Here is a 27,868-nt window from a genome sequence, read left to right on the forward strand (position 1 = left end):
GGGATCTGTCAGCCGCTCCCTCTGGGCCTCGGTCCTCCGCCCGCGCCCGCCGGAGCTTGTTCGCGTCGACTGACCAGAGTCCGCGAATTCTCCGCTCCGAGCCGGTCCGCCCTACCCCGATCCCAGGTAAGGGACAACAGGGCGAGCTCCTGGCCCTGTTGGCCTCCACTGGCCCGGCCTCGCACCGGGCTTGAACTCGCGGGGGCGGTGAGGCGGGGGCTTAGGCCGCGGGGCCCAGGGGCTGAGGGGCGGGCCGGGTCTCCTGGTCCGGCCTCCGGAGGGGGCGGGGGATCCCCATTCTCCCTGGGGCCCGCCGAGCCCCTGGGGTTCCCATACACGCACAGATCGCTTCTCTCGAGATTTTCCAGCTCCGAGCCTCCCTCAATGCCAGAATTAGCGGCTCCTTCACCTGCGCTTCCGTAGCCCTGTTCGCTCTTGTATGATGGGCATTTGTCAAAATCTGTAAAATTGTAAATTAGGTGACCTTCCCGCTAGTCGAGCTTCACGACGGAACATTCCTTTCTTTAGCGTCTAGAATAGGTACTGCGCGCGGTGGGCGACCCTGGAATGTCCCGCTCCTGTCTAGGGCAGCCCTACAATCTTTTAGCTCTTGGGGAGGGGGACTCCCGAACTCAAGAAAGACCCTCCCCCCGAGTTCTTTAAGCTTCCTGCGCTCGAGTGCCGCCTTCTCCTAAGTCAGTATTGCACAAACCCGCCCCTACTCGCTCCGTGGAGCCTTTTATGTAGCCCCTTTCACGTTCCAGCCCCTCCAGTAGGACGGCCCATATTCCAGTCCCGGCACCACCACTTCGTTGGGAAGATTGCTTCTCTGAGTCCCCGTTTCCTCGTCTATAGTAGGAAGGTCCTTAGGGCTTTTTTTTTTTTTTCCTTTTATCAAGTGAGTTTATTTGCGTTAATTGCCTAGATTAGTACCTGGCCCAGAGTAGGTGCTTAGTAAATATTAGCTATTCCCACTGTTGTGGGCGTTCTGTGCATATCTATCTTCCCTTCCTTTCCTAACCCCTGCACCTCCGCCCAGACTTGAGAACCAGGAAAGTGTCAGATGTATTTATGTTTCTGGCCCTATCCCTGTACTTAACTACACTGCTGGGAACATGGTAGACACTTAATAAATTGTAGCTTAGAATCTTTGATCGGAAAGCCATCTGTTCTCACTGCAGCTCTAGAACTTGAAGGAAATGCTAACCTACTTTTATCTACTTCAACTCATTGCCTAAATTACTGAAGTAATCCTAGTTCTGCTCTTTTCTTTTTTTAATCAATTTTATCTCACCTTTTGGTTTCAGGTAGGACCTGGGTTTTTCAGATATCTAAGGGAAAAGGAGAGGGTATCAGTCTGGGGGGTGTTTTTGCCCAGTTAGGGAGTGGGTGTAACTGGCTTCCTACCACAGAGTAGTCTGAAACCTTCCAAGGTTAATTCATCTACTTATCACAGTTAAAGGAGTGGATTATCTTGGAAAAATAAAACACTTGCATGGAGGAAGAGTGGTGGTATTTTGATCTAGTTAACTAATCGTATGCTGAAACAAATTCTGCATAAAGAGGTTTAAAATGATCTGCTGGTGAGGCTGGTGCCTGGCATTGAAACCTGGTCTCCGAATGTTGTGGAGGGTGTGGTGACCTTGTTGGAGTACCTGGGATTGCTGGGTTGGGTAATGAGAGCAATTAGAAACTGGATGAATCACAGTGTTGGAAACTGACCCTAAACAGATAACTGAAATCTTCACTGTACAAATGCTTTCAGGCTTCAGGGCCAAGAATTCAAAATATATGTAGATATTTCCAATTTCAGAGGATAATAACCAGCGTGTGCTTCTAGAGATGGTTCAGAAGCCTTGGATCAAAGGAGGGAAGAGAACTCATTCATCTCTTTTGGACTAGGCTTTTTGTACCACATGTTTTCGCATGTTATCTCATTTAATTCTCATAGCTACAGCCTTGGGATGTCAGTGACATGACCATTTTACATATTTTTTTTTTAAATGAGATTTAGAGATGTTAGGTGACTTGCCCTGGGTCTCATAGCCAGTATGTGACCAAGGCAGGATTCAAACCCAGATCCCCTTGGCTCCAGAGTCCGTGGCAACCAAACATCAGAATGACTGTACTCAAAGTGATAGGTAAAGAAGTTAGGTTGTAGGGGGAGTGCCTGGAATCATACTGTAAATCATTGTAAGTTGTTTTTTCTCTCAGTGCTGTACAGTAAAAGCTTATCAATAGAAGCTTGTCAGATTTCATGTAACCATCTTTTTGTCCCTTTTTCTCCTGTCTACTCTCATTAAGACAGAGGTTTTCAGGTTTCACTTAAATATTAATCACAGTTTAGAATTAGAATTATCATGCTATGACAGAAGGTATCTTTTTCTTGGTACAGAATTCAAGCTGTAACTCTCCTGCACTCAGAGTTTGATGAATACAGACCGTGTTTACTGGGTGCCTTATAAATTTGACAAACATGAATATTGTCTTACTCTACAGACTTAAAATACCCACATGATTATAAATGAAGTACAGGTCTGAGTGTATGTCCAAATATGGAACTTGAGTGATATAACAAATTTAGAAATGCAATTTTAGAAGTAATTATGCCATTATGTAAATGTTTACCTCTTTTGAAAGCTTTGATACTTCACTTAAAAAACTGGGTTGAGGAATGGTGGCAGGCTCAGTCAGTGGAGCATGTAATACTTGGGATTGTAAATTCAAGCCACACTTTGGGTGTAGAAATTACTTAAAAATAAAATAAGTCTTTAAAAAAAAAACTGAGTTAAAGAATGAGAAAGTCTTTGCAACTGTTCTGTTTTAACTATACATGAAATATGTGCTTTTATTGCATGTAGATAGTCACACTGAATTATTTGTAGGCCAGTTTTGTTTTAATTAACAAATGAGCCTATAAAATATGGCTTTTGAACTAAATTGCTTTTAATTAAGGAGATATTTGTGACACGGTATGTTATTTTGAGTAATATGAGTAAAACCTGTTGTGATGGGTAAGCATCTGATACCAGATGTAAGAGAGAATCATGCAGTGAGCATCTGGAAGTTTGTTTTAAAAAACATATTAAGCAGCCTCATTTGAATTCATTTAAAACAGTTTTGTTCTTTTTAAATTTTCAGTTAGAGGCTTTTTCTTTACTTGTGAGTTGCAGTTTGCTTTCTAGAACATGTAAGAGTAAAAAACCAGTGACCTAAATATCTTCACTGAAGAATAGAATATGAAACACATTTCTCTGCCAGTTCAAGATATCATATGTTTTATTTAAGGGTGCGCTGAATCTCTTTTGACCTTTGGATTTCTTTACAACAATTAACAGAGACATTTCTTCTGCTTTCCACTGAGATTGATTTCTGCTTTGTCTGCTGAACTTTGTTCACTTCATAATCTTCTGCTGTCCTTTCCATTCATTTCCTATTTACGTCAGAATTCCTATCTTACATTTCAGTCTCCACCGTAGGTTAAAGACTTGTACTCATGTGTATTGAAATTTCAGAGCGTTGTGTGAGTGCCTCTTAGAAATGATAAAGGGGGGGCGCCTGGGTGGCACAGCGGTTGAGCGTCTGCCTTCGGCTCAGGGCATGATCCCAGCGTTGTGGGATCGAGCCCCACATCAGGCTCCTCCGCTGTGAGCCTGCTTCTTCCTCTCCCACTCCCCCTGCTTGTGTTCCCTCTCTCGCTGGCTGTCTTTCTCTGTCAAATAAATAAATACAATCTTAAAAAAAAAAAAGAAAGAAATGATAAAGGGGAGGAGGATCTGGGTGCTTTTTAAAATTCAGTGTCTCATTTCAGGTAATGGTTGCCTCTTTGGTGGATCTAGTTTGGGTATCTATGATAATAGAGAATTTTATTTGATTTTTAATTTCATGATGTATCACAGATTCCTGCTTTTCATTTTCAGTAAAAAGTTTAAAGAGCAATGTAACAAACATCTCTATAGTATACTCTCTGTGTAGATTTACCAGTTGTTGACATTTTGCCAAATTTGCTCTTTATAAATCTACTTGTTGTCCTGAACTATTGAAAATAAATTACAGAAGACATCATGACACTTCATCCCTAAACACTTCACCGTCTTTATCTCTTAAGGGTTAGAACATACTCCTATCTAATGGCAAACAGAGTGAAGACATTGAAAATAACTCCATATTGTTACGTAATTTAAATTCATGTTTTCCTTATTGTACAAAATATGTCTTTTATGGCTATTTTAAAAATATAGATTACAATCAAGTTTTGAATTTTATTTTCATTGCTCTTTTAATCTAGGATAGTCTGCCTCACACCCATTGCCTTTTTGAATAGTCCAGGCCAATTGGTTTATAGGATGGCGTATATTCTGGTTTGAACTGTTTATTTCCCCTTTGTGTCATTTGACTAATTCTACTCCCCTGTAGTTCCTCTAAACTGGAAAGTAGGTCTGGATCTTGATTAGATTTAGAGCAGATATGTTTGGCAGAAATACTCGATAGATGGGTTGGCCGTATTAGATGGTCCTGTGATCTGTTGTCACAACGTAATTAATAATGCCCCTTTTTGCTTTCTTAAAAATTTTCTGGTCCGGATGATAAATTCAGTGGTCACTGTTTTTAAGTCATGATGTGTACTTCCTGTTTCCTCTCATCAGGAAGCCCATCAGATTAGATTGTTCCAGTCTTTTCAATAAGTTTGATCCCTTGGTTAAGGTGGTGACTGCCAGATTTTCTGGTTGTTAAGGCTCATTTTTCTCTCTTTGAAATTAGTAAGTAATCTGTGGGATGATAATTTGAGATTGTGTGAATATCCTGTACCCCAGCAATCTTTAACCATGGTTTTAGAGTCCCTTGATGACCCTTGACAGAATAAAGTATACATTGGCGGTTTCAATGGTTGTTGTATTTAAGTGATGAAGTTTTGACATTGAGGTTGATCTTTTATTGGGACAATAATGTTTTATTTATCCCCAAACATTTTGGGATCCCCAGACAACTTAAATATGTGTTGTCTGCCATTTTAAATGCTTTTTTCTGTTGCTTATTACAGCTTTCTATCCTTTGAAAACACTAAGAATAATGTCCCTGCATCAGTTTTTACTAGAGCCAATCACCTGTCATGCCTGGAACAGGGATCGTACCCGTAAGTATGCTATTAATTTTACTCCTTGATTTTGGTGCCTTTGATGTATTTATACATAAGCAGTTTTTTAGGGATCACATATTTGTGTCACATGTGAAAAGGGCATGGACATGGATTCGGAAGGAAACTAGCTCAGTTGTTTGGTTTATAGATAAGAGAAACCAAGGCCTAGAGTTTCCAGTGGAAGGACTTTCCAGTGGTTAATGTTAGGGCCATTGCTAGCATCTAAGTCTTCTGGCTCCGTGTCTGTATCTTTTTCTACGATACCAGTGGAGAATGGTTTATATCAGAGGCATCTTTCATTGCCTTAAGAGCCCAGTGTCTCCAGTGGTTGTATAGTAATGTCACAGTCATCCAATATTTAGTGAGAATACTAGGACCTAGAATTAAGCTATTACAGAGACGTATAGTTTTCTCCCAATGTGCTAAGAGCAGTATTAGCTAATATTTACTATATTATTTGTAATAAGCTTGAGTTTCTAGTTTTCTAGCTCCAACCAACTAGAAAAGGATGGAAAAGACTCTTAGAAGTAGGCACAGTACAACAAACAAAATGACAGAGTATATAAGAGGGAGGCCAAAAAAAACCCTAAAAACAGAGACAGAAGTGTAGTAGTATACCCCTGAGTTATTTTTAAAAATTAAATTATATTCACTGTCTTCTTTAAAATAAAGCTTTATTGGGGTGCCTGGGTGGCCCAGTCGGGTTAAGCATCTGCCTTTGGCTCTGGTCATGATCCCAGGATCCTGGTTTGGAGCCCCGCATCAGGCTCCCTGCTGAGCCTCTTCCTTTGCCCCTTGCCCTCCACTCATGCTCTGTCCCTTGCTTTCTCTCTCTCAAATAAAATATTTTTTAAAAAAAGAAAAATAAAATAAAGCTTTATTGAGATATACGTCACATAAAATTCACCCTTTTAAAAGATAATGTCAGCAGTTTTTAGTATATTCCCAGTTATGTAATAATACCACTGTCTAGTTTCAGAATATTTTCTGTCACTACAGAAAGAAACTCTGTACCCATTAGCAGTTATTCCCAGTTTTGCTCAAAACTGCCAGTCTTAGGCAACTACTAATCCACTCTGTCTGCATGGATTTGCACACTCTGGACATTTTGTATAATGGAATCATACAATATGTGGCTCTTTGCATCTAGCTTCCTTCACTGACCATAATGCTTTCAAGGTTTATCCATTTTGTACCATGTGTAGGTACTTTATTCTCTTTTATGGCTGAATAATATTTTATAGACATACCATATATTTTGTTTAAGATTTGTTTATTTATCCTAGAGAGAGAGAGCATGCACACGTGCAAGTGGGGAGACGGGCAGAGGGAGAGAATCTTCAAGCAGACTCCCTGCTGAGTGCAGAGCCCAATGCGGGGCTCGATCTCACAACCCCAAGATCATGACCTGAGCCGAAATCAAGAGCCAGATGCCCGACCTACTGAGCCACCCAGGCGCCCCCTAGACATACCATATTTTCATCGGTTTATTCATCAGTTGGTAGACATTGGGGTTGTTGCCCCTTTTTGGCTATTACAACTAACACTGCTGTGAACATTCACATACCAGTTTTTATGTGGACATATGTTTTCAATTCCCTAGTTTATAACCAGGAGTTGAATTTCTGGGTCATATGGTAACTGTGTTGAACATTCTGGGGAGCTGCCAGACTGTTTTCAAAATGGCTGTGCCATTTTACATTCTCACTAGTAGTGTAAGAGGGTTCCAGTTTCCCTGTGTCCTTGTCAACACTTGTTATTGTCTGTCTTTTTTGTTATATCCCTCTACGCACTATATGCTAGTAGGTATAAAGTAGTATCTCATTGTAGTTTTGATTTGCATTTCCCTTTTGATGACTAATGATGTCGAGCATCTTTTCACATGTTTTTTGGCTATTTGTATATCTTCTTTGGAAAAGTGGCTATTCAGATCCTTTGGCTATTTTTAAAATTGGATTGTCTGTTTATTGTTGAGTGGTAAGAGTTCTTTTATATACTCTGGATACAAGTCCCTTACGCAATATATAATTTACAAAATCTCCCATTCTGTGGGTTGTCTTTTCACTTTCTTGATCATGTCCTCTGAAGCATGAAAGTTTTTAGTTTTGATAAAGTCCAGTTTATTTTTTCTTTTGTTGCTATGCATTTGCTGTTGTATCTACGAAACTATTTAATTCAAGGTCACATCTTTGTGTTTTCGTCTAAGAGTCTTACAGTTTTAGCTCTTATATTTACATCCTGAATCCATTTCAAATTAATTTTTGTATAAGATGTGAGGTAGGGGGCCCAACTTCATCCTTTTGCATATGGCTCTCCATTTGTCCCAACACCATTTGTTGAAGACTGTTCCCTCTCTTGGTACCCTTGTCAATAATCACTTGACTGTAAATGTGAAGGTTTATTGGACTCTCAATTCTGTTTCATTGATCTTTATGTCTATCCTAATGTCAGGACCACATTGTCTTGGTTACTGTAGCTTTGTAGTAAGTTTTTGAAATTGAAAAGTGTGAGTTCCAACTTTGCATTTCTTTCTCAAGATTCTTCTGGCTTGGGGCACCTGGGTGGCTCAGTTGTTAAGCATCTGCCTTCAGCTCAGGGTGTGATCCCAGGGTGCTGGGATCGAGCCCCACATCGGGCTCCTCTGCTGGAAGCCTGCTTCTTCCTCTCCCACTCCCCCTGCTTGTGTCCCCTCTCTCGCTGGCTGTCTTTCTCTCTGTCAAATAAATAAATAAAATCTTAAAAAAAAAGAAAAAGATTCTTCTGGCTCTTCTAGGTCCCTTGTATTTCCGTATGAATTTTTAAGGATCAGCTTATTAATTTCTGCAAAGAAGCCAGCTGAGATTTTAATAGAGATTGCTTTCAATCTAATATGTAACATGACAGGATGGTGAATCTAGAGCTCATATTTTGTGATCATGTCACAGTTTCATAGCTGAGTTTCCTATGTCCTCTGTGTCTACCATGTAAAAATGGGTTTGGGGAGTATTTCCAGTTATTTTTAGTAGAAAGTTATTGTTTTCATTTAAACTACTTGATAAACTTAATATGTTAAGACATATTTTTGTTATTATAATTTGAAATTTATAGCATTTTTCAACTTTAGATTTAGATTTGGCTTTTGAAGCATCTTAGAAATTTAGAGAAATATATAAAACTGGTTTTGAGAAAGTACTTGAAGTCTTGGGATTTTAGAGCTAGATATTTATCTGGTTCCGCAGTTTAATCTGTAAAACAGATATAACTTTCCTAAGGAGGGAAGGGAAAGCTAATACAATAGAAGGGGGGAAATAGTAAATGATCCAAAGTCTGCATCATAGATCCTAATTTTAATTTTAAGAAATCAGTGTTTTGGGTGTCTCAGTGGCTCAGATGGTTAAGCGTCTGCCTTCGGCTCAGGCTCAGGTCATGATCCCAAGGTCCTGGGACTGTTACCCGCATCGGGCTCTCTGCTCACCGGAGAGTCTGCTTCTCCCTCTCCTTCTACCCCTTCCCTACCCCCCACCCCTGGCTCATGTGCGCGCTCTCTTTCTCTCACGCTCTCTCTCTCAAATAAAATCTTTAAAAGAAAAAGAAATCAGTGTTTTGGGTTTTTTTTAATGAATTAGAAAGGGGGAAAATCAATATAAATTCAAAAGAAATTATCATATACATGTATATTTTTAATATTTCAAATTGATCTAAGAGATTTCTCATGAAAACAATTTTATTTTGTGATTCTTTTTGGCTTTATTGTAAAGGAAAGCTTTGATGTATTTTATGAGCAGAATCAAGTTTTTTTTGATAAATCGATAGTTTCAACCTGGGTGCATGATAGCAGTAATGAGAACGTATGAGCTATTTTCAGTGTTTCAGAAATTCTAACAGAAAATAAATATTTATTGCTAATAATGTTGGACAGGTAAACTAAAATGTCAAATATCTTTAGTATGGGCTAAAATTATATCAGCAAAGTTTGATAACATTGTTTAATTCTTACTGGTTAGAATCTTTACATAACAGTTATATATGGCTCTAATAAAATGAATATTTATTTTTTTAAAGATTTTATTTATTTATTTGAGAGAGAGAGTGAGAGATCCTGAGCAGGGGGGAGGGACAGAGAGAATGGCAGATTCCTTGCTGAGCAGGGAGCGTGATGCAGGAGTCAATCCCAGGACTCTGGGATCATGCCCCTAACTGAAGGCAGACGCTTAACCAACTCAGCCACCCAGGTACCCTAAAATGAATTTTTAAATTCAGTTTTTCTACAGAACATTTTAAAATAAGGGATCCAAGAAGAGGTAAAAATAATAAAAGGAATTTTTCAGGTGTGGATCTTGGGAACCATTTTTTTTTTTTTTTAAGATTTTATTTATTTATTCGACAGAGAGAGCCAGCAAGAGAGGGAACACAAGCAGGGGGAGTGGGAGAGGAAGAAGCAGGCTCATAGCAGAAGAGCCTGATGTGGGGCTCGATCCCAGAACGCCGGGATCACACCCTGAGCCGAAGGCAGACGCTTAACCGCTGTGCCACCCAGGCGCCCCGGGAACCATTTTAAACAGATTTCTTACTCCTTCCTTGAATCTATTTTTAAGAAGCCAGCTGTCGGGATGCCTTGCCAGCTCATTTGGTGGAGCATGCAACTCTTGATCTTGGGGTTGTGAGTTCGAGCCCCATGTTGGGTGTAGAGATTACTTAAATAAATAAAATCTTTAAAAAAACAAAACAGGGATGCCTTGCTCAGTAGGGAGCCTACTTCTCCCTCTGCCTGCTACCCCCCCCCCCCCGCTTGTGCTTGCACGCTGTCTCTCTCCCCCTTTGTCTCTCTCTAACAAATAAATAAATAAAATCTTTAAAAAAAAAAACACCCAACTGTAACATATCTCTTTTTTTGGTGACAATTTCAGGTTTAGGTGTTAACTGTTGACTTTTTTCCTCCAGAGATTGCTCTTAGCCCCAATAATCACGAAGTCCACATCTATAAGAAGAACGGGAGCCAGTGGGTGAAAGCTCATGAACTCAAGGAGCACAACGGACACATCACAGGTAAAGGAAGACAACCGTGAGCTTAGTATGGTACTTGAAAATCGAGCACTCGTCGTTAAAAAAAGAGCCTCATAAAGTAAGTCTACCATATTTAAAGTTGTGCAGCATTTACTGAGTTTCCTTCAGAAAACTCAAGAAAATCATCATCATAGTGATCTCAGTTTTCAAGTGCTTCTTTTAGCCCAGCTGGTCCACAGTACTCCGCTAGCCGATGGGAAGCACTGATCCTGCTCTGACGAGTGAAGAGCTTGGATGAAGTGACAGGATGAGAAAGTGAAAACTAGACATGTAGCGCGTCAGCTGTGGGAAAACATAAGCCAGACTGTGTTCCCAAGTGCTGAGGGGACTCAGTGTCTTCCAAAAGCTTTCTGTATGTTATTTGTGAGGCGAGGAAGACATTCCAAAATACTGAAGAGGACAAAGAGTAATGTAACGAACACCCACATCGCCACCACCTAGAATTAACAACGGTGGCAGAACACTGAGGAAACAGAGCGTTAATAATAAGGAGTATTATTCAAGATAATGGTACAGTCTCCTCCCACTGCCAGTCCTGTTCCCATCCCCCAGAAGCAGTCTGTGATTTGGGATGACATTGTCCCAGTTCACTTAATACTTGTACGTACCCATACGCACACGTAAGCAATCTTCAGTACCTCGGGCTGGTCTGTTTGCTACATAAATGGCACCGTGTTGTGCATCTCCAGCTTGCTTTTTGCATTTCACGTCGTTCCTGAGCTCTGTGTTGATCAAGTTTATTCTTTTTAACCCTGTGTAACAATTCATACCTCTTCTCTCCTCCGAAGGATGTTGAGGGAGTTTGCAGTTTTTCCTGATAGTGAAGTGCTAAGTGGAGCATCCCTGTGCAGCTGTCTTTGTACGTGCGTCAGCGTGTGTTTGTGGCAGACCTGTTGTACCCCTGGGGTGTGCCCGTGCCCAGCTGTGCTAGGCCTGGTCATACCGCCTCCATCCCAGGCCCCCGGTATGGGAGTGCTTCCCCCATCCCGCACGTACTTGCTACGATCAGATGAGTAAAAGGTTGTGTCTCCAGAAGTTGCATTTTCCTGATTAATAAAAAGATTGAGCATATTTTCTGATGCTTATTAGCCATCCTAGGTTTCTTTTTCAGACGTTACTCCTGACCGTTTTTCCATTGAGTTTTTATCTTTTTCTTGTTGATTCATAGAAGACAGGATGTTAAAGCATTGGCTCTGAGGCTGTTCCCTGAGTATACATTAGCCTTCATCTTTGACAAAAACTATCAATAGATGGATAAAGGTGGCGAGCAGAGCAGTGCTGGATTTCATTAAGCAGGTGTCAAATAAGGGAGGAGGAGCAGTAAGATAAAAACAGAGAATTTCTCTAATGTTTTTCAGAATTCAGTGAACCAGGGGCGCCTGGGTGGCTCAGTCGTTAAGCATCTGCCTTTGGCTCTGGGCGTGATCCCGGAGTCCTGGGATCAAGCCCCACATCAGGCTCCTCCGCTGGGAGCCTGCTTCTTCCTCTCCCACTCCCCCTGTGTGTGTTCCCTCTCTCGCTGGCTGTCTCTCTCTCTGTTAAATAAATAAATAAAATCTTTAAAAAAAAAAAAAAAATTCAGTGAACCAAATCCTGATACCAAATTTCCAGACAATGAATTGCTTTTTTGTGAAGTGATATCTGGCTGTTTTTAAAAGAACATATTCACGTACTGCTGTGTTCAGAAAGAATTCTTGTTCCTTGATCTTTACCACTATAACTTTTTCTTTATCTGTTTTCTGGCAGGGTTGATTCAGCCTCTTGCTTTGAATAGTTTGGTCAAGCACGTCAGAACTTACTCTGCGTAACTTTTCAATTACAAATTTGAGAGTCTTGGATTTTCCCTCTCTTCACAATGACATTTGCTCTTAAGTGGGCTGCAGAGTGACTGATAATTTTTTTTTTAATTGTGACCCTGGAATTTTGTCTCTGGTCCTCCAACATACTGATTAGCTTAAAGACATCCTTCCCTCCAACCAGAGAACAGCAGCATGTTTTGACCTCCTGCACCCTTTCCGTTGTATTCCCCAGCAAAAACTCGTGACCGTCCCTTCTTGTTTTTACTGGTGATTTGTGCGTGATGCTAGCAAGCGTCAGGCGCCACCTGACTCTGTTACTGAGCTAGCACGAAAGACATCATTTATAATTTCTATTTTTGTTGCTATTGCTTTCCCATGACCTTATTTCTATTAGGTTTGGCCTAGTTTCTTTACATTCCTTTGCCAGTGGCCTTATGGCCTAAAAATAAGAACATTCATACTTGAAGTTGGAATTTTAACATTAGGAAATACTTTTAAGTGAGGAAGGGCTAAGGTGAAAGACCAAAGAAATAGCCAAAAAAGTGAAATACATAGTTATGTTCTTTTCTCTTCTGCTTCTCTTTTGGAATTCTTTGAACTTGGGCCTGTTTTCATCCAGTTGCTCAAATGACGGGTTTTTTTTAGATCTGAAAAAACTGTAGTTGGAAAAATCTAAATATAACTCTGTGGCAGAAGACCAAGGATCAAACATAGTTTCTCAGAAAGATAGTAACTACAGAAAAAAAAAAAAAATCTTCTGATGTTTTCTAGAAGAAAAGACCAGTCAGTACCACAGAGAAAAAGAGTATGGTTAACATCAAAGAGATATCAGAGTTCTAGTGTTTGTTTCTGTGCGTTTCTTTTTTTGTGTTAAAAGTGATCACTCTCTTTAAAAAAAACATTTTACTATGGACAGTTTTAAACAGATAACATAAGAAAGGCAGAAGAATGTAGTGAGCCCCTGTATACCCACCATCACCCAGATTCAGCATTGACCACCTCACAGCCAACCTTGTTCTCAACTCACTTTCCTCCTCTTCCTCCAGTTTGGAAGAACATCCCAGACAGTGTATCGTTTCATATTTCAGTTTGTGTCTCTAAAAGAGAAGGTCTCTTCTTTTCCATAATAACTGATACACTAGTTTTGATGGGGACCTTAGTAAGGTGCACACACGGTTGTGATGAGTTGATCTGTCTCTTAAGTCTTTTGTTTATAGGTTCCCTTTTTTCCCTTTAACTTTGTAATTTATTTGTGAAGAAAACTGAGAAATCAGGTTGTTTGTCCTGTAGTGTTTTCTAGAACCTGGATTTTACTGATCCCAAGCCCATGGTGTTTTACATATTTTTCTGTCCTCATATTTCCTGTACATTGCGAGTTGAAGTTAGGGAGTTAGGAAGTTCTTTCGTCAAGGAGGCACATGGTGTCTAGTCATCGTTCTGTGATGTTAGCAACGGTCTGATCAGTGACCATATCCATTCATTTAGTAGTGGCTGCAGGTGGTGGTCCAAATCTGTCATTTCCTCTCTGTTAGCTGATCACATTTATGAGAGACACTTCCCTTCCTTCATCAACTGTTTGGCTACCTGGAGGTATAGTTAGTATGGAAAAAACAGGACAGATGCTTGATTCTCTCCCTTTGCCTTTAAAGTCTTCAGATGGAATTAAAATTTTTAAAAATTATATAAAAAACCCTAAAATTTTAAAATAAGAGCATAAAAAACAAGAGTAAATAAAAAGAGTTAAAAGCTTATATCATCTAAAATACTTTGAAGCTGTGACCGTTTTTACAGCTTCCATACTGAAATGAAAGATGTGGCTACAGGAGTAGAGTAGAAGTATAAAAGCAGAAGACGGTCCCTTCAGTTTTTTAGAGAGTATGGATCTATTGATTAAGTGCCTCATGCTTAAGCACCTGAGGAATTCTTATAAAACATAATATGTTTAATCAGAGGTGATCATATGGAATAAGGGGTGAGATTTTAGATTGTCAAAATCATCACAAAATCACTGAGGTTCTCATAATTATAAGGCAGTATTCTGGATGTTAGGGGACACATTTGTTTTCTATTGCTGTGTAACAAATACTGCAAACTTAGCAACTTAACCAAAGCACATTTATTATCTCACAGTTTTTGTGGATCAGCAGTCCAGGCATGGCTTATCTGGGACCCCTGCTTAGGGTCTTGCAAGGTGTAATCAGTGTGTCAGCCAGGGATGAGTTCTCATCAGAGGCTTGACCAGGGAAGGATCCACTTCCAAGCTCCTTCAGGTTGTTGGTAGTAGAATTTCCTAGCAGCTGTAGGATTAATGTAATGTAATCTTGTCCACTAATCATGTACATCTAATCACCTTCCCAGCATTCCATTGGTTAGAAGCAAGTCACAGGTCCTGCCCACACCTATAGGGAGGGGACTTCCCTAGGTCTTCCCGCTACAGTAGTTTCAAAGACTTGCTTCTGATTGTCAAGAAGCTTGTAATCAAGTCAAGAAAACAAGACATTCATAAAAATAACAATATTTTGCATCACACTTTGGGGAATTTATCATAGGTCATTTTAATCAGAACAAAAAGGTATGTTCCTGAATGCTTATTCCAATGTTACCTATTTTAATAAATGGTTAGAGACTAAAAACATTGAACAATGGGATGTTTGGGGAAATTATTATAATAAGATCAATTTTCTGAAATAATGCATAACCTGTACTGATTTATAAAAAGAAGAAAATGTTTGCTGTAGTATTTTGGGGGAGAAATATGTATGGACATAAGAGTGGGGACAGGGCTTTATTTACTTCCTGCATGTCCCTTTGTGGTGTTTGTCTCTCTTGGATTTTGCATTTATAGTTAAAACTTAAAATCTAATAAAGGGCTGCAAAACTATCCTATAATGAATGGACTTGCAATCAAAATACACATCACTTAGAATACACTCCCCCATATCTTTTTCCCCTCAGTGGTGCAAATAGTTGAGCAGACTATTCCTGTAGGTGAAAGAATGAATGAACTCTTCATACAACTAAAGTCACTGTGAGTTGTGACCATTGGAAACTTTGATTTATATTCATCTTTTTTCCATATGTTAAGAATGATAGTGATCAATTTTTAGGGAGATATCTATAATAAAAATTTATTAGTTGGGATGCCTGGGTGGCTCAGTCAGTTAAGTGTCCGACTCTTGATCTCAGCTCAGGTCTTGACTGCAGGGTTTGAGTTCAAGCCCCATGTTGGGCTCCATGCTGAGCATGGAGCCTACTTAAAGAAAAAAAAAAAGAATTTATTAGTAACATTTCTGCATGTTCAATGTGAAATTGTATTTATAGAAAGTATCTCGTCATGTAACTACAGAACGATTGAGCCCTAGCGGATTTTACTCTTGGTATATAACAAACTGATCTTGACTTTGGGATCCTTCACGGAGCCATCAAATAAGTAAAAGTCTGATCAAATATGAAGAATAACCCAAACATATTTAGATCTCTTCCTCGTTTAGATGCAGAGATACTCAAGGACTCTTTCTAGGACCTGTAGCATATAGAAAATAGGTTAATTGAAATGACCATGACCCCCCGAAGAGTATATAATGAGTCACAATTTATATTTTTGCCTCTCTTTACTGAAGATTATTTCAATTTACCCTGGTGTTTTATTTAGATGTCACGTAGCAGATTTTTAGTTAATATCTTGGAGTGAGGTCTGTTAATGAATGAAGGTAGTTTTTTAAACCCCCCAAAAATCTAATAAAGAGAAAAGAAAAAGGTCTTTGATACCAGATAACTTTAGGAACCTCTGAGTGGGTGGTAGAATGCCCGTTTAGCTTTGTAACCTCCACCATCATAGAACAGCTCTGTTCTGCCTGGCCTCATGTAGGATCCTGAGTTCAGAACTTTGCAGAGAAACCTTGCCTTTGCGTGTGAAGTAATGATCAGGACCATAGATGGGGGGAAGGTTGGGGCTGGGGAGGAAGATACCAAGCCCACATCTAGCCTTGCCATGGCAGTGCCCACCTGGCTGTTTCATGTCTCCTGTCATTGGCCAGGCAAAGCAGATGACGCCACGTCTCACTTGCAGGTATCGACTGGGCTCCCAAGAGTGACCGCATCGTCACTTGTGGGGCAGACCGCAATGCCTATGTCTGGAGTCAGAAAGATGGTGTCTGGAAGCCAACCCTGGTGATCCTGAGAATTAATCGTGCAGCGACTTTTGTCAAGTGGTCCCCGCTAGAGAACAAATTTGCTGTGGGAAGTGGAGCACGACTCATTTCTGTTTGTTACTTTGAGTCTGAAAATGACTGGTGAGCTATATCTTGAGTATTTTTCATTTCTCTCTGTGGAATTATACATTTGGACCACTGTGTTCTTGGTGACTTCTTGAAGCACTGGGTGAAGGCTTAACTGTAACTTCAGTGTTTCCTCATCTGGAGATCTTTTTTTTCCTCTGAAGATCTCCATTCCCTTTGAGCATTTTTCCTTCTTACACGCATGTTGAGTCAAATCTCACATCTTCTCATGTCCATACTGACCTGTGGCCCCATGTTCTGATCTCCTAACTGGTAGGTTCTAGAAGATGCTACTACTCTTCTCATTCTGTGCTGTCCAAATTGTTTTCGTACTCTTACAGGTAAATCATAAACTTGAGAGATTCCCAGGCATGACCTGAAGAATAATTTTTTTCCTCACTATCTGTCCATGTAAAATATCTAAGATTCCTGCGGATAACAATGTACTCCTTTAAAATTTATTGGCTAACCAGATCTGTGTCTTGGTATAATGTTTTATTCATTTAAACCTTTGGAGTAAAAATTGACCAGAATCTTGGAACTCTCGTCAGCCTGTTCAGCTTTCTGTATAAATCACTTGTAGCTGAGCCACTCAAAATACAGAATTTTATTTTATGGCCAAGTAACTCACCTTAACTAATCCTTCTCGCTTACTTTGATAAGAAAACGACTCTGCTCTGTGTGACGAGCATTCACAAAGGATGGTAAATAGCCTTCAACGTGGAATTGTCATGCAGTACGATCTGGCAGTGTTTGTATTTGCACTAAAAATAGCAGGGTACACATTACTCTTTGTGTCAGTGTTACTGTTTGCTTTCTGCTGAAACAGTGAAAGGAACAGATTATATTATGTTTTGCGAAATTTAGTGAAATCTCACAAATTTTGATTCTTTGGAGAGTCTGTGAATTTGCAACAAGATTAAATTATGAATTTAAGACCTGCATTTTTCTTTCAAGTGTGTGTAAAAATAAGCCTAACAAAATGTTTCCTGCCAAAAATCATTTTAAGAGACTCACTGTAATGAATAGATAAAAACTTTACTTCCTAGGTAACGTTCAACCTCAGAGATTGCTCACATTTTTATTCATTGAAAAATAGTCTCAAATATAGGCAATTGGGCTGTTCTGTAGTACAAGGTATTGTCATTTGAACAAGCTGTGTGTTCAGGGGAGTTTCTCAGCTTTAGAACATTTCACTGGCGTGATGTGAGTACTTTCAAACAGTCTCTAAAAGCCTTTAAAGAAACTGCATCATAAGCAAGTCAGAATACTATTTTTCAGAAGGAAGTTTTTTGGATAGGTTCCTGAGAGAAAGATTCTGTGGAAAAGCAGTTTGGCATTCAGGGATGGGCGTTCGGCTCGATATTGAGTCTCTCAGCTCTGAAACAGCAGAACATGATGGGTTTTTAAGCAGCAGTTTAGGGGCAGAAATTGAATTAGTGAAGCCAGAATAATGACTGATTTCAGATATAAATAAACTTTTCAAGTGGAGCGAGAGAATTCGTTAGAACGTCCAACAAGAGGTTGCGATTTTCTTGGTTATGATTTCTCTGAAAAATAATAATTTGCAGCTTTACAGAGATGTAGAAAGGAAATTGAGCTATTTTACAAGCCAAACTTAACCCAAAATGAAATAACAGGTCACTGAGTATTTGTAATAAAAATTTAAGTAATTTCAAACCCCATATTTTATTTTAAAGGTTAAAGTCACATGTAATCTGAAACTCCATGAACAGTATCCAGAGTTAATCCATAAATATAGTTACTCTTGGGGATCCCCTGGCCAGGAAGGTTCAGAGCTGGCTGCTGTGATAAGAATGTCAAAGCCTAAAAGACAGAATAGAAAGGACTATTTATGGCTCTTCTCCCTCTCTCCGTTCCTCTCTCTGGCAGAGGACCTGCACGCCACGTGTGTATCACCTGACACACCTTTGTCAGGCCCTTTGGAAACTGTTGCTCGATGTATGGATAAACTGAAACGGATTTTCTCCTTTTGTAGGTGGGTAAGCAAGCACATTAAAAAGCCAATTCGCTCCACGGTCCTCAGCTTGGATTGGCACCCCAACAATGTTTTGCTGGCAGCAGGATCATGTGATTTCAAATGCAGGTGGGAACAAATGAGAACTGATAGATTGATCTGTTCCTTGTTCATCTTTCAAGTATTTTTCAGGTTCCTTTTCTTTGCAAGGTACGGTGCTAGGTACCGTGAGGGACTCAGAGATGGAAGGAGCTTGTGATCTAGGAAAGCAAGCACAGAAGTCACGGAGGGGGAAGGAAGTGGACTTGGAGGTGTGCCGTAGGAGGGAGCTGCGCGGGTGGGGCCGAGGAAGTTTTCCTTGGGCAGAACATAATGTTTGGAGCAGGGGTATGGTAGCCCTCGGACTATGGTATTATTTCTCATTTCATAACCCAGGCAGAGACTCAGCAAATTCCAGGCTGAAGCTAAGATGAATGAAAGATAGCTGAACAGTGCTCTGCTGAGCTATGACTGTGTTCTTCCTTTTCAGTTCAAGCTTTTTATTTGTTGGTAGCGTGAGGCTAGAAGAAACACAGCCACTTTGCTAAGAGCTTTAAGGATCATATGGTGTAACTGCTTTTTACGGTTATTCTTTACCAAGAAGGCTTTTTTTCCCTTAGCCAAAAGAGAAGCAAATAAGTGTTATTTCACATTGACAGTGTGGTGGGTTGGGAGATGGGATGCATCTTTCTTTAGTAGGTTATTTGGAGAATTTCCAGAAAACCTGGCCTAGTGATTTATATCCAAGAATATCCAAGGGTTTGGTGTTTTGTTTTATTTTTTTAAGATGTGTGTGGGAATTTGGCTGTGGAATGGGGATACAGCGGCGTCAAGGCCGTCTTTGGAAAAAGATTGGTTCTCCTACTTAAGAACCAGTGTTAACAGCATAGACATCCTGTGGGAGAATTCAGGAGTTTTGTTGTCCGATGTGTTGCCCAGAGTCATTCCAGCTCCCTTGAAGGATAGAACTGAATGATCCGTACCACTTGAATTATCGGGCTATGTCTGAAGAATCTGGTTATGAAAATTCTTTCGATAATATTAATTCCAGAAATAAACTTTGCTTTGACTTGTGGTCCTGTGGGTAAGAGTCTGTTCAATTCGTGCTCTGGGGTTTGCAACTGAGAACCACCCGTTCTGTCCCAGCCTTTGATGACTAGAGCAGTGGCCGTTGTGATGCTGACTTAAGGCCCAACAATTCTCAGACTCATAGAGGACAAACTGACGGGTGCCAGAAAGAAGGAGGGTGAGGGGCTGGGCAAAATGGGTGAAGGGGAGTAGGAGGTACGGGCTTCCAGTTGGCAGAGTAAGTCACAAGGATGACAGGGAACATAGGGACCCTGCAAGAGCGTCTATGGTGACAGATGGTAGCTACACTGGCAGTGAGCCTGGTGTAAGGTACAGAGAAGTGAATCACCATGTTGTATACCTGAAACTAATGTAATAATGTGTCAGCTGTATTCAAATAAAAAAAAAGTAAAGCCCAGAGATTCCAAGGTCACGTCCTCTAACTTACAGGTAACCCACTGTGCCCTTCACCTCTCCAGGGCTACTGCTGTCATTGTCATTTTGGAGCAAATCTCTCAGCTCATTTTAGGGCGTCCTTAGGTCCAGAGGTTCTTGAAGAGAAGCTCTACGAAGTAGAAGTAGTGTTGGCGGGGGGTGGCTTCCGGGCTGCTCTTTCTCCCCCTGCTTCCTGAGTTCGGCATCCAAACCCCCTCACACACAGCTTGATGGAATTCGAGAGAGAGAGAGAGAGAGAGAGACTGCTGCCGGCCGGCCGTAAAGGACCCTCCTTCACCCCAGACGATAACCTGTCACAAAGACTGGACAGTGAGCCCTGACAGCGCGAGAGCCTGAGGGACAGCCTGCCCACTCCCTCCCTGGCCTCCCTTGGCTTCCTGTTTGCGTGTCCCCTTCTTTAAGTGGGCTAGTGCCATTGGTTTATTGCAGCGTGGCACATACTTTCCTCTCCTGCCGTGCGGCCGTGTGGGCTTCTGGAATACTGTGTTGAAAACGGTAGTGAAGTAGAGCGGAAAGAGTGCTGCGCTCACTTAGCAAGGTCGGCCGTGTGCCAGGGAGGGGCGGCAGCAAGACCCTCCCCCAGAACGTGCGCTCCAGGAAGGACAGACTTTGTGCTCATTCCTTCCAGAACTGCACCCCTAGAGCAGGGCCCGACGCTTCGAAGGTCTCCGTGTATACCCTCTGATTGAGTCTGCACTTTGCCAGACTCAGATGGGCCTGTAGGCAGCCCTTAGAACCAAGTCTTAAGAGATTTGTGGATATGACTTTGTCATGTTTTGCTTTTCAAAAATCCATCTCTGCCTTCTGAGACACCTTACGGCAGCTGCCTGGGGCCTGTTTCTGTATACATGTGTTTTCATTTACTTTTTCCTTCTTTCCTGCCCCTTAAACTTCAGAGTGTTTTCTGCCTATATTAAAGAAGTGGATGAGAAGCCAGCCAGTACACCCTGGGGCAGCAAGATGCCTTTTGGTCAGCTGATGTCAGAGTTCGGCGGCAGCGGCACTGGCGGCTGGGTGCACGGGGTCAGCTTCTCTGCCAGCGGGAGCCGCCTGGCCTGGGTCAGCCATGACAGCACTGTATCCGTTGCCGATGCCTCAAAAAGTGTGCAGTGAGTATTCGCCTTCTGCTGGAGTTAGTGGTTTGGGATCTCGCACCAGCTCGGCTAAGGCTGTCCTTTCCTGGCTGTAAGTTCAGGATGTGAGCGTAAAAATCTGACCCAGAGCTGCAAGGCCACCTTTAAAGTCACAGACACACATTTAGATTGTCCCTTTGGGGAAATTGTAAACAGTTAGGTCTCACTTCCAGAAACACTTCTTAATGGAGGTGATGAGGGTAGTGCCTTTGAAGGACCCTCCTGGTTTGCAGCTGATGAGGGTTCCTTCAAATAGCCAGTTTAGTCTGTTAGTGTGAATCCCTTACAACAGGTCAGTGTCATCCAGCAGCCTTACGTAGGAGATGGTGTTCTTACTCTGTGTAGTCAGTGAATTTCATTCAGTCATACTGAAAGCCCTGATACCAGTTCCTCTGGAGTGTGCCGGAAGAACTTGAATTGCAATGACTCATTTGTGAGGGAGGCACCTGCCCAGCCGTAGGGAGAGCACCGGGCATCCTGTCACACGTCAGAATATCTGCTCATCATACGCTGGAGGAAGAGAGGGGATAATTGGAATTCTTTCCCCTTCTGAATCTTTGTTCTCTCCTGGTGAATCCTTTCCATTGGCAGCTAAAGGTTACCCACCTTAAAAGGTTTCCTGACTTGTCAACCTGTGCGCTGAGAACTGGTCCCATCAGGTGTGTCTGTCTCCCTCCACTGCACGATGACAACAGAGTGACATTTCAGAGAGGATATTTTTGTACTAATTGGATTGAATTGGGTTTATTTTCTTTTTTCTTTTTAAGATTTTATTTATTTGACAGAGAGAGACAGCCAGCGAGAGAGGGAACACAAGCAGGGGGAGTGGGAGAGGGAGAAGCAGGCTTCCCGCGGAGCAGGGAGCCCGACGTGGGGCTCGATCCCAGGACCCCGGGATCATGACCTGAGCCAAAGGCAGACATTTAACGGCTGAGCCACCCAGGCGCCCCTATTTACTTTTTTTAACACCATAATAAATGGTATAGTCTTCCAGATTTCTGGACATGTATAGGCACTTACATGTCTTTTCATTTTGAACACAAATGGGATTATACTCTACATTTTTACAGTAATTTGTCTTTTGTCATTCAGTTTTGATGTCATGGTTATTTGATCTGTGTACAGTTTATTGTAATGCGTAATAAGCTCTTAGCATATGCTTATTACAATCCCTGTCTGCTCTCATATTGATTTATGATTTGGCTTTTCCGGTCCTGCAAGTCAGATTATATCCTCTACCCTTCCCGTTCTCGAACACAAATATTTCGTGTAGTAGGAGCCAGGTGTGCCACAGTAAGGCCTTCAGATGAGGTGTTAGGACTTTAATCCAATTACAGTGGTATTGGGAGGGTGGGGGGGTTCTCCTGAGATATAGTTTTCAAAATGCATCATCTTTTACATGAAGTTCTTTGATCCCGATTCATCAGCCAGTGTGTTTGCCCGCCACGTCTGTTGACCTCTTGGCCAGGTGCTGCAGCAGATAGCTATTAGGTATACGGGTCCACGCACCTCCCCCAGCTCCTCCCCCAGTGCCTGGCAGAGAACAGAGAATAGACTCTCCTAGACGTTTGTGCCCACCCTCCGGGAGCCCACGGTGAGCACGGGGCAAGGAGAGGATGGCAGGACAAGGCATTCAGTCGTGAGTGACAGTGACACGCAGAGCACTAGGTAGTCAGAGGAGAAGCCACTTTAGGCTGAAGCGGTCCAGGAATTCATGGAAGTGGTCAAATGAGAGCTGAGCTTCAGAGACCAGGGTGGACTTTGGTGGACAAGCAAGAGACAGCATGTGGGTAAAGGGTGTGGGAGCGAAGCAGAGATGGGAAAGAAGAAGGACTCTCTGGGGACCAGTTTGTCATGAGTGGGGGGCCTCAGAAGCAGGTGGGGCCCTGGGCCAGAGAGGGTCAAAGGCCTCTGTTTCTACAGGTGACTGACCCCAGGGCTGTGTCACGCTGGGGATTCTTGAAAGTACAGGTCATGGGGCTCCTTTTAAGCATAAGAGTTCGTTTTTACTGCACAAACCCCTGTGAAAATGGGTCCTTTGTCATTCACAGTGTCTATAAAGAAGCTGCGTGGTCCGTTCCATCTCAGTTTAACAACTGTTCTTGTGTTCAGGGTCTCAACTCTGAAAACAGAGTTCCTGCCCCTCCTGAGCGTGTCATTTGTCTCCGAGAATAGCGTTGTAGCCGCGGTAAGTAATTCTTCTCATTCTCCCTTGCAGTAAATACACTGTATTGAATTCTCCAGAACAGGGACAGTGCGTGCTCTGTGACTGTGCACCGGCACAAACCTGAACGGCCTTTTAGAATAGCTAGCCTCGAAGAGTAAGAGACGCGCGTGGTGTGCCCGTTCTGCTGAGGGGTCGGCGGGTGGGCAGCGCACCCTCTGGCACCTGACTGAGATCTCGTTTCAGGGCCACGACTGCTGCCCAATGCTCTTTAACTACGACGACCGTGGCTGCTTGACCTTCGTGTCCAAACTAGACATTCCAAAACAGAGCATCCAGCGCAACATGTCTGCCATGGAACGCTTCCGCAACATGGACAAGAGGGCCACGACCGAGGACCGCAACACAGCCCTGGAGACGCTGCACCAGAATAGCATCACGTACGTGCCACCCGGCTTCCTGGGGCCCCCGGAAGCCGCTGTAGCCGGGGCCCTGACCGGCTGTGGAGAAGCGTTCGCTGACGAGGATGCCTGTCTTCCTCTCCTTGTTTCCTGACTGGGTCCCGGTGGTGCAAGTTGTGTACCGTGTGCCCAGACGTTCCTTCAGGAACGGGAGCAGAGAGGAGTCTGTAGCCTCCCGACTACGGGCTCTTACTTTCAGCTTGTGACAGAGCGAGCCGCCCCCGCCTAGTCATTCTGTCCTTCGCGGTGCGGCTGGCGCGCGGCGTCCCCGGTGAGGAGCGCTGGTCCTGCGGCGGACGGCGAGCTGGCGTGCCTGCCGACGCAGCCTCTTCCCGGGGCCTGCCTCCTCCAACCCTGAGGGAGAACAAAAGGAGACCTTCCTGAATGTTGTGGTCCTGTGGTAGTGACCGCATGACGGGAAGACTAGTTATACCCTGGTTGAAAAGGTAACTCTAGCTGTCATTTCAGCCGTGGAATTCAAGTGATGTGTACCAGTAAGATCATGTCATTAAAGAAACAGAATTCACTGATACATGGCGAAACCAAGGAGTTTCCTGACTTCGGTTTTTCATCAGGCATATGTGAACTGTGTTTTATCCAGAAAGCTTGGTTTTTTCTAAATCTAGAAGAGAAATGTAGTCTGTTCTTGATATTTTCCATGACTCTGGTCAGAGTTAGGTACCAGAAGATTTTCTCTTTTTGACTAGACCTTTTGTGTTGAGAGACTTTCATTGAGGTGATGATGGCGGGAACAAGAATGGAAACCTCTAGACTTTCTCTTTGAGAGAATTATTAAATGCAAGTTGTGCTTGTCATGTTCAGTGGAAAGGGCCGCTGGACTTAAAATAGGCCGAAATGTCTGCTCTGCTGGAAAGCAATAACTTGAAGTCTTATCTGCACTTCTAGTTTGTCTCGAATGACTTTCAAAATTATTTCTCGTGAATTTCTCTGAAGCGTCTCTGCAGACTGTGTACCAGGAAGGAAACAGCTCTCGTTGCGTCTTCGAGAGTTTCTGGTTAAAAATAAAAAGACCCTTGCAGATTGGCATATTTGCTTTTATTTGCAGTTATTAAAATTGTTCTCTTTGCCCTTAAGCAGAGGGTCAGCACACTTCCTGTAAGGGACCAGAGAGTAAATATTCTAGGCTCTGAGGAGGTAGCCAGTCTCCGTCACAGCTGCTGACATCTCTGGTGGCACGCAGGCAGCCAATGGCAGTACATATAAAAATGCGCGTGGAGGTGTTTCAGTAAACTTTATGGACACTGAAATTTGAATTTCCACTTAATTTTCATGTCACGAAATAATAGTCTTAATTTTTTTGTAACCATTTACAATCGTTAAAGCTGTTCTTAGTTCACAGGCTGTACAGAAACAGGCCACATGTGCCATAGTTTTGCCATTTCCTTCCCTAGGTGGAATGTTCTAGACTTTTCAGAGGAGAAAGAAAAATTATTTTTTTTTTAAAGAAAAATTATTGTCTGAGCTATGGAATTTTCTTGAAAGTTTTTCAGATAATTAGGCTAAGACAGGTTGTTCCATTCATCTGTTGGTTACTTGGACTCGTGTGTCTGAACGTTGCTCATATTTACGGTGATTCATTTCAGATGCAGGGCGAGCTCTTGACTTACAGACCCTGCTTGTCTAGGAGGGCGATTTGGGAGTTTTTGTTTGGAGCCAGTTGAATTTCAGTCATGCTTCATCCTGCCTCTAGCTTGTTTTTGTTTTTAATTGTTTCCATTTTCGTCATTGCTGTGGTCCTGCCCACACTCTGCTCCCGGGCAGTTGCGTGCTGCCTGGCCTGGCTTGTCCTGCCTCTGCACGTCACACTAATTAATGTAGCTTCTTACCTTTTCAGTCAGGGCTTTTCTGGACATCCGGTCATAAGATGCGTTTGAATATTTTCTGCATCAGGGGGCGCCTGGGTAGCGCAGTCGTTAAGCGTCTGCCTTCGGCTCAGGGCGTGATCCCGGCGTTCCGGGATCGAGTCCCACATCGGGCTCCTCCGCTGGGAGCCTGCTTCTTCCTCTCCCACTCCCCCTGCTGTGTTCCCTCTCTCACTGGCTGTCTCTGTCACATAAATAAATAAAATCTTTAAAAAAAAAAAAAAATATTTTCTGCATCAGATCGCTGCAGCCTAGTATTGATGGACAACTTAATATTTAGGAATTGGGACTTCGTTGCCTTAAAACGCCCTTACACTATTAGCCAGGAAGGTTGGGGCCCACTCCCTCCACATACCTGACAGTGTCTCTTGTTTTTGCTTTTTTTCAGTCAAGTGTCTATTTATGAGGTGGACAAGCAAGATTGTCGCAAATTTTGCACTACTGGCATCGATGGAGCCATGACAATTTGGGATTTCAAGGTATTTTCCACTTTTCAGAAGAAACCTTGTTTGCGTTAAAACTCTTTCTGTGACAAGAATGTTTCTCATTTCTTGGAACAAAATGTCAAATCCAGTGCACATCAGAAACGGAGAACATTCGATTGTGGTCATTAAAACCTGAAAGTCTGGGCACCTGGCGAAGAGAAGCCAGTGCCTCTGTCTACACGGATGAGTTGGGGGCGGGGGTCGCCAGCACTGCAGGGAAGAGATTGGCCTGAGCTGCATCGCCAGGTGCAGTGGGATCGTTTCGGGGGCACGCGGGCGTGGGGGGCGAGCTGAGTTGCAAGAGCAGCAGGTGCAGACCAGCTGAGCTCGGAGCATGCGCCGTGTGTGAGGCACTGCCAGCGGTTTGGGCTGCGCTGTGGGTCCCGCGGAAGCACAAGATGCAGCTAGGAAGCAGGAGAGGCCGCTGGGCCGCGTCTGTGACAGCCAGGAGCTGGGCCGCAGCCAAATAGGGAAGCACCAGCCTGTCAGGTGCGGGCGGCCTGGGCTCTGGGCAGAGGCTGTGCGGTCCGGTGAACAAGTGAGGAGGATGTGACCCCCAGCTGTGGCAGGGGTATGGCCCCGAGCTTCTGGACAGGAGGGAGATTGAGGAGGCCACATGGAAGGGCCTCGTGAGGAGCAAATGCAGGGGGACTCCGCACACTCTGGCTTGGGGATTGGACGGACAGTGAGCGAGATAAGGAGCCAGAGGGGAGCAGAGGGGGTAAGAGAGAATGGCTGCTGCGCGCAGCCCTGTGCATTTCATTTTCTCCTGGTTGTTAAGCCCCAAACAGGTAAATGTTTACAGTAGTTTGCTCCTCCCTGTGCATTTCCATGGTGTTTGGTTTCCCCCCCTCCTTGGGTGAAATACATAATATGGAAGAAAGCCTCCAGAATACTGTGGAGAAACAAACCGTCTTCCTCCAAAAGTTCCCCCACCCCCACCCCCCACCCTTTCCAGTGTGGCCATCGAGGCCCCCATGAAATTAGCTCCCAGAGCAGTTACACTCCGCGCTTTATTCTTTGATCCCTCGGGTCAAGTCCTGTCCTCTCCCTGTGTACGCGTGTTCACGAGGAGGTCCCGGGGCAGCGTCCTTCAGTCCGTGTCCACCTTTGAGCACCTGCTGTGTGGCCTGTGTAAACAGAGTGCCCGCCGTGAGGGCCTCCGGGCTGTGGTGAGAGGCACGGAACATGCACACCGGCAGTTGTCACCAGTAAGCCGGTGGCCTGGCGAGGAAGCGCAGGCCCTGAGCCGGCGGAAGCGTCCAGATCCTCTGGTCGGAGCCATGGTGACAGGGCCGCACAGGGCTTGGAAGGGCCAGCAGGGGGCCCAGGCCTGGGAGAGCGTGTTTCAGAGCTAGGTAGGCCAGATTGGGGGGGTGCGGGGCCTGCACATCAGTCAAGGGAGAGAGGGCAGTCGTGTGGGGCCAGGGGAAGTCCCCAAGACGACCGTCTTCAGTAACCCTCAGTGTTCTTCCTGCCCTTTCCAAGACCTTAGAGTCTTCTATCCAGGGCCTCCGGATAATGTGAAGCTGAGTGAGCCTCCCAGATCCAGCATGACAAACTGACAGACTGACAAACTGACCAACGCGCTGACGCAGCCCCGCCGTGTGCATGGTGGTGAGGAGAGCCAGCCGCAAGGAAACACTGAAGACACGTTTCGCGCAAATACCGTTTGTGTGTTTTGTTTGAATATAATTGGTGACAGTGTTGGTTTTTGAAAAGCAGCAGTGATTTGGGTTTGTTCTTTGTTTTTGCTATTTCATTCCATTCTTGACCAAAGCTTCTCTTTAAGTAGTTTATTATGGAAAATTGTCACACTAACTTAAAGGAAAGGGTGGGAGATACGTCAATTGTCTGCTAAACAATTAAATAAAAATACCAAATGTGTTTTTGGTTTTGTTTCCTTGTGCTATTTCTCTTAGAAAAATAGAGACAAACGCTTCAT

At 43.2% G+C, this 27,868-nt stretch overlaps 1 protein-coding gene across 1 annotated transcript; it reads left to right on the forward strand.

Moving 5' to 3' along the window:
- Window positions 1-27,810, forward strand: ARPC1A (actin related protein 2/3 complex subunit 1A). The gene is made up of 10 exons (XM_045773787.2): window positions 1-126; window positions 5,042-5,134; window positions 10,058-10,162; window positions 16,049-16,271; window positions 18,256-18,363; window positions 20,694-20,906; window positions 23,043-23,118; window positions 23,341-23,534; window positions 25,827-25,917; window positions 27,412-27,810. Exons 2-10 carry the CDS (start codon window positions 5,071-5,073, stop codon window positions 27,448-27,450), a joined length of 1,113 nt encoding a protein of 370 aa, XP_045629743.2. The 5' UTR covers window positions 1-126; window positions 5,042-5,070; the 3' UTR covers window positions 27,451-27,810.
- The last annotated feature ends 58 nt before the right edge of the window (window positions 27,811-27,868 follow it).

This window comes from Ursus americanus, chromosome 2 (assembly GCF_024610735.1).
Source record: "Ursus americanus isolate L20-20 chromosome 2, mUrsAme1.1.p, whole genome shotgun sequence".
Taxonomy (NCBI): Eukaryota; Metazoa; Chordata; class Mammalia; order Carnivora; family Ursidae; genus Ursus; species Ursus americanus.